General features: G+C 34.6%; 1 protein-coding gene across 1 annotated transcript; it reads right to left on the bottom strand.

Moving 5' to 3' along the window:
• Positions 1-4,795: 4,795 nt before the first annotated feature.
• On the bottom strand, positions 4,796-7,201 carry LOC132756731 (putative nuclease HARBI1; the record flags this gene model as incomplete). The annotated part of the gene is made up of 3 exons (XM_060747863.1): positions 7,110-7,201; positions 5,869-5,970; positions 4,796-5,028 (listed from the first exon to the last, which is right to left on the bottom strand). Coding segments are annotated over exons 1-3 (362 nt in total), but the record flags the coding sequence as incomplete, so codon positions are not given.
• Between the last annotated feature and the right edge of the window lie 654 nt (positions 7,202-7,855).

Here is a 7,855-nt window from a genome sequence, read left to right as displayed (position 1 = left end):
GTTACATATCAATATAAATCTGTCAAGAAAAATAAGGAAGGAACTGTCTAAAATAATTATCACCCTAAATATCATTCGGATAGGATTCGGACAGTCTTTGATGAAAAGTCAGAAGATGAACTTGTAAAGGGGGTGGGGTGCTAGTCTGATTACCATCATTTGAAATTGATGTCTGACAAACCTCATATCTAATATACATTTGTATATTGGTACGCATATAAACACCTGTTTGCTGAATTGAATATCAAAAATGTTGCAATTAATTAGTAATTATATCTTATGCGTATGTAAAATAGGATTAAAACTAATTAATCTTCGGCGTAAAGCATGTAGAAATCTTACCAGTATTCACCGCGATGTTACAAACTTTAAAACTTTAATGTAAATATCACAATAATAAGCGCTTAGATGAACGCAAACGCACGCTAAACGTTTCTGGGAATAAGAAACGCACGCTTTCAGACGCACGATAAACGAAAAACGATACACGAAAAACGATAAACGTTAAACACTTGTAAACGATGCACGCTTGAGAAAGCGTTTCAGCAAACGCACGTTGCACGCTATACGCACGCACGTTACACGAAAAACGGACGCACGAAAAACGCTATTTTTGACAACCGAAACGTTCACCCTACTGTAGTCAAAATTTCATTGCTATCAGGGCTCAAGCTAGGTTCAAAATTTAGGGAGAAGTCACTTCTCCCTCCAGCTGCTTTAGGGAGAAGTGGGGAGACTTTAGGGAGAAGTGAGGAGATTCATTTATCGATGTTTGTTGTATGTTATCGCAATTATGTTGACTCACTGTACATATCTTATTAAATGAATTGGATTTGTGTTACAACAGAATATTCAATTTTAATTTAAAAGTAATAAGAATGAGTATCATGTAATGCAACCATTGCATTAAATGAAGATAAAAAAGCCATAGTTGATTCCTAGTATCATGGATCATATCATGGGCAGATTAACAGTTATTCCCTTCTGATTTACTATCAAAAAGCTTGCGCCGGACATTATATTCATATTCACTTATGTTGTAAAGAAAATGAAAGTAGATAACGAAAGAAACGATCTTTAATTTAACTTCATTTGTAATAAATACAGTGTAATACGTCGTCAATTTTATCAAATTAAACTCGTCGACAAAAAAGGTTATCATAACTTTCATTTAAAATTACAGTTACAGTTATATGTTGAGCGGTCCTCTTAATTCTGACAATCATTCGATAGTGAAAATTTAATTGACGTTTGATCCGTCCATCATAAATAATTGTTATGGGTAGTTGTATGTTAGGGATTTAATGATTGGTTTAATAATGTCGCCTCGATTAAAACGTGAATTACGATTGGTTTCTCGCACGTATCGGTAATCTCGCCGTGGGCGGAGTCTAATTGTTCCTCGAGGGTCTGTTAATTAGACTTCTATGACATGTTGGTAAACAAACGGATTAATGACATTTCGCGTTGATTGAGATGCATGACAGTCCCTTTTTCAGGCGGCGAGGGTAAACAAAGCAAACACACACAACATGTTATTCACAGTTTTTGTTATTGTTGGTAATTTTCAATAATGGATCAATAAAATCGGGCGACTTCATCTTCGCTTTCATGTAGGATGTCGGCGACTATTTCGCCTGAATCGCCCACTAGCTCGAGTCCTGGCTATACATCAAAGGACAAGAAAGTAGGTCACTGTCCCCTTGGGCAAAATTTTGACCCAAGGGTTTAATTCAAACAAACTTGATACAGGTCCACCAAACAACATTTTATGTCAAATATCTAAGCTGTAGCTTTCTCCAATTCAGAAAACATTTGGTTTAGTTTCTGTTTATTCTATGTTTACATTATGAAAATTAATGTCCCCTGGCAGGGCCAATTTTGACACCAGGGGCAAAATTTGAACAAGTTTGATAGTAGACCTATGAATGATATTATAAAGCAAACATGAAAGCTCTAAGCCTTGTACCTTCAGACAGAGGATTTTTTTTTTTTGTTACTATATGTACATAGTGAAATTCAATGGCCCCTGGGAGGGCCAATTTGACACCAGGACTATAATTTGAACAATCTTGGTAGAGGTTTACTACATATTGTTTCATGCAAAATATCTAGCCTTTGTCAACTTAGAGAAGATGATTTTTTAAGTTTTTTACTGAAAACCTATGACCCCCGTGGGGGTGGGGGGCAAATTTTGACGCTAGAACAACTTTGGTAGAGTACCTATAGATGATATCATTTATCAAATATCAAAGCTCTAAGCCTTGTACCTTCAGACAAGAAGGTATTTTAAGTTTTTACTATATGTACATATAGTGAAAATCAATGACCCCTGGGGTAGGGCCAATTTTGACCCCAGGGTTATAATTTGAACAATCTTGGTAGAGGTCTACCAGACAATGCCTTATGCAATATATCTAAGCTCTAGGCCTTGTGGGTCTTTACAAGAAGATTTTTTAAGTTCACTATATAATCAAAACACCCACACAGGTGAATCACTAATATGCCATTGCATAGCAGATGCTCCGGTGGCATAAAAATTCATTTGTGTAGTTTCTGGTTCATGAAAGAAAAGGTTTTGAATATTTTAATCCAACTTGTTAGCCTCTTTGCCAAGCCACCACTCTAGACTAAAAATTGGAAATTTTGTAAATAATTCTATATTTAATAAATTTTATGATTTAATTTAATTGATTTTGACATATATTGAAAATATCATAACACCATTAAGTTGTACCTTTTAATAAATTAAACAAGGGTGCCATAGTCACAAAATACGCCCGTTTACGAAAAAGCTTTAGATGGAGATGGGGGCATTATGGATAAGTGTTATCTAGCAAGCAAGTTTTTATTCTCGGCACTGTGTTGTTAAATGAACCTTAAAACAAATCAATAGGGAAGATATGCACAGAATGTGTGACCTTGACCTTGGTTGCAGGGACCTGAATTTTATGCACGGCACTCAGCCTCACAATGATGAACATTTGTGCCAAATTATATTGAAATCCCTCTATGCATGTAGAAGTTTTGCTCCAGACAAGTGTTTTTCTATGAGCTCTAACTGTGACCTTCACCTTTGACCTAGAGACTTGGTTTATGTGCAGGGCACTACGTCTCATGGTGGTGAACAATTCTATAAAAGTAACATTAAAATTCTCCATGCATGTAGAAAATATGCTCCGGACAACATCTGGATATTTAATCATCTACAGTGACCTTGACCTTGCAAATATTAACCTAAATTAAATGTGTAACACCTGTAGTCATGATAGTTACCATTTGTGCTACAATCCATCAATAAATGATGACTCAATGGTCCCTATAACCATCTTCAAATTTTTATCTGAACTTTGACCTCTAAGTGTAACCTTGACTTTGGTCACAGGGATCTGAATTTTGCATGCGACACTCGGCCTCACAATGGTGAACATTTGTGCCAAGTTATATTGAAAACCCCCTATGAATGTAGAAGTTTTGCTCCGGACAAGCGTTTTTCAATGAGCTCTAAGTGTGACCTTTGACCTTTGACCTGGAGACCTGGATCATGCATGGAGCAATACATACCATGGTGGTGAACATTTCCATAAAGTATTATAAAAATTCTTCCATACATGTATGAGATATGCTCCAGACAAAATCTGGATATTTCACCATCTTTAGTGACCTTGACCTTGCATATATTGACCTAAAGTACATGTGTCACAGCCGTAGTCATTATAATGACCATTTGTGTTACAATCCCTCAATAAATGATGATTAAATCGTCCCTATACACATCTTCATATTTTTATCTTTTTTTAAACAGGCGTATGAAAAGTACATGTAATTTAATAACTAAAAAATTCTGATTTAAGATTTTATTCTAGGGAAATACATTTCATTACAATTCTTAATCTTTGAATGAGCTGAACTGATATTTACTTGAAAATTAAAATATAATTAAATTTCTATGAGAAAGTATTTACATTTGATAAGGTAATTACTGTATGATCTTTATGAACAAATACCAAGTCTACAGAACACCATAGTTATCACAGTTAAGAATCTTGACCAATGAATGAAACATGTGTAAATAAATGTTACATTCTTTACAACATACTCAAGTCCAAGAAAGAGGATTATTTCATGCCCTTTGATTAAATTCTATTTTTAGATCAAGGGGAGTAATTGTGTAAGTCATTTATGAACAAAGTAATAACTTTGTTGTCTCCCTTTGATTAAATTCTATTTACAAAATCTGGATATTTCATCATCTTTAGTGACCTTGACCTTGTATATATTGACCTAAATTATATGTATCACAGCCATAGTCTTGATAATGACCATTTGTGTTACAATCCCTTAATTAATGATGACTAAATGGTCCATATACACATCTTCATATTTTTATCTGAACTTTGACCTCTATGTGTGACCTTGACCTTGGCCGCAAGGACCTGAATCTTGCACGCGACACTCCGCCTCACAATGGTGAACATTTGTGCCAAGTAATATTGAAATCCCTCTATACATGTGGAAGTTTTGCTCCGGACAAGCATTTTTCAATGACCTCTAAGTGTGACCTTGACCTTTGACCTAGAGACCTGGTTCATGTGCGCGACACTGCTCCTCATAGTGGTGAACATTTATATGAAGTTTCATTAAAATCCCTCCATACATGTAGGAGATATGCTCCGGACAAAATTGGACGCCGCCCGCCCGCCCGCCCGCCCGACCGCCCGCCCGCCCGCCAGGGGCGTTCCCATAATACGTCCCGTTTTTTCAAAAACGGGCGTATAAAAAAGCTTTTTCTTACTTCACATTGGTATCAACCACAGCCTGTACATTGATGGCATGGTAGCCTTTTCTGCACACGTATACATCTTCTCTTTCTTTTGGAGAAAGGATTGGAATTAGTGTGCAGTCAATTGCACAAATACAGTTTGGTATGCGTGCAATCTTGTAGAATTTTTGCTTAATTAAAGCAAGTTCATCAGGACTCGTGGCGAATTTGATATTGTCTAGTCTCTGGTCTAAAGCAGCTATCACCTGTTTTTAAAATATTTCAAAATATACATCATTTAAATGAAATAACATTTTTCACATAATTAAGCATGCTATATAAATTTTTGTAGCTGTAATTCATTTATGTTGTTTTTTTTAATATGGATTTTCCATATGCATTTCATTTCAAGCATTGATTAAAATAATAAAAATGTATTATTTAGATACACTTATTAAATCTAGAAGGCATAATGTTTTAAGATTTCAGTTTGATTTAGTATCAACATTTATAGGATAAATAATGATATTTTTTTGTGTAAAACTATTTATCTGCTTCATGTTGACATGTTACATTGAAAAATTTAACTTGAACTTAATTACAACAGCATACTTTTCCATAAAAGATCCATTTACAATTTTACTGAACATTATTTTTTAAGCATTAACTCAATAGCAAGACAATAAATGTGTCCTTATATAGAGTTGAATTCTCATTATAAATATATAAGACAGGGTATCCAAGCAGATTTGTCATTTACAAAAGTTGGACGCGGCCCACCAAGCCCGCCCTCCAGGGGGGAAACTATAATACCACCCGTTTTTCAAACCACTCTGTCATATTTGACGCAAACGAAAATGACCACCTCTTATTAAAAACTAACTTTTTTGAAAACTTATTGACAACCAAGTCCATGGTCAACAGATTAATATAAGGTAACATAATGATAACGTTTGCGGTTATTTTAATATGTGCCTGAAACTATGCAAAAAGGGTGACTTCATGTGATGAGGTCTTCCTCCACAAGTAAAGCTGGGGGTGTCATCATAGTTTGACCCTAAAAGTGTTGAAACAACATTACAGCCCACGAAAAAAAAAAACAATACCTGCCAAATGCACCGGCACACTGAACTTTTCGACACACCATGTGTCAATCCTCCCTCACTATAAAACTCTCCTTTAGCAAGGAACTGTAGTGTTATCAATAACTGAAAATAATACAAAGTCAAACTAAATACTAGGTGTGTTACAGTTGAGTGTGCACTTTCTTATAACAAGGTCACTAATATTTATTTGATTTCCAGCATGGTAAAGGTGGAAGTTTTCATAATCAAATGTAATTAAGTATTCTTTCTTTTATAAATTACCTTATCACATCACACATACCTGTGCTAACTTTGTGACTCCGTAAAATGGTATTGCAGGGCCATGCATATATTTTGGATGTGACGTCATTTGCATTATACAAACATAGAGTTGAGTCGCGCTAGATGTCAGCGCGTCAATGTAAATGGTTCTTTTGCACTTTAAAATAATAGTTGTTAAAGTGTTAAATAGTATAACATATTTGTGTAAGGTCATTACTGAATATATTGAATTTGTTGAATAAGATAATATTATGCTCTCCAGAGGTTGATATAATAAATTTTTATTCAACTCGTTCAATAAATTCAGTACTAAACTTACACTTGTTCAATATCCTCTATGTATAACAAAAATAATGTTCATAACCAAGTTTGTGCTGGGATGGTCGTAATCAAGTAAAGTGTTTTGAATAATAAACAGGACTCAAATTGAGCTTGACCCTAGTCCAATATATCAGACATTACGTACTTGTTATAGGTTATGTTTCTCAAGCCTGGGCAAAGAAAATATATAATTATATCTCAAATGGCGTCATACTTAACTTATACTTATAGGAATAAGCTTGACCTTAAAATTAATTCAGCCTTTGTGTCATCTTGGTCCTATAAAACCTTGGCACATGTTTACTTGACCTATTTTTATGACAGACCTACACAGTACAGATGTACTAATTTTAATTTCTAAATTTAATTTTAATTCTTATATTTCTTACATAGACTGATAGATTCTGTACAGTATTATGAATTAGAAATGAGAGAAGTCACTTATTTATCAAAGGCTTCAGCTATCTTACAGTAGTGTTTTTTTTTCTAGAAAGAAAGAGAATTAATGTTAATCTGCACATGCTGCATAAGTCATGCTTTGCACATGGCGCGAGATTATTGTGGTACGAAAAAAAACATGAGTGACATTATTTATAATGACAGGCATCAATACATTACTATATTTTTACAAAAATATACTCTTTAAATACAGTAGCTACAGAAAATACTTCCCTTTCCCTCTTCATTTACTTGCTACCATACAGTACTGATAAAATATGTTAAATATCTACTGAGTTTTAGTAGAAAAATGGGGTCTCTCTTATGGCGATCAGTCGCTACAGTGATTGTGGGCCATCAACCGCTGGGCACTAGAACACTAAATCTGTGTATTTTCTTCCAGGGTCCGCCTATGATACAGCTTATTACGGTACGTTTAAAAAGTATTGTAGAACTCTATCAAATGGAAAAATCTTTAAAACATTACATATAAAGAACAGTGGTGATCGTAGCGAATGGTTGTCCAGTCAGACTTTTTATGATAATTCGTATATAATTGCTTCTTATAGCCCTATGAAAATAAAATTGGCTAACGTCTCAGACTATATTAATTAATATTATCATATCAATATATACTTTTATTTTTTATGGCTTCAAAACGAGCTGTACATTGCCTCTTGACAATAACCACGAATCATATTATGGTTCCATGCAAAAACTGAGATGACTATATATTGTCTCTTGCAGGTAGCCACGTACACACAATGGCCTCATGAAAATACATTGATGGTTAAAGGCCGAGCTTGTTTATATATCCCGCACAGGATTACATATGCTCTCTTGGAAAAATACCACATATTTACCCGCTAAGCAAGAATATTACGCTCCTATGTATATATAGCCACGTATGACCCCATGAAAAATTCTAAACGGTTGCATTTGTTTCTATTACTTAGCCACGTATGGC

This window comes from Ruditapes philippinarum, unplaced genomic scaffold (genome assembly GCF_026571515.1).
Source record: "Ruditapes philippinarum isolate M1 unplaced genomic scaffold, ASM2657151v2 ctg22263_1_1_1_1, whole genome shotgun sequence".
Taxonomy (NCBI): domain Eukaryota; kingdom Metazoa; phylum Mollusca; class Bivalvia; order Venerida; family Veneridae; genus Ruditapes; species Ruditapes philippinarum.
Note: the sequence above shows the minus strand (reverse complement) of the source record. Positions and strands in the feature narration are given on the sequence as shown.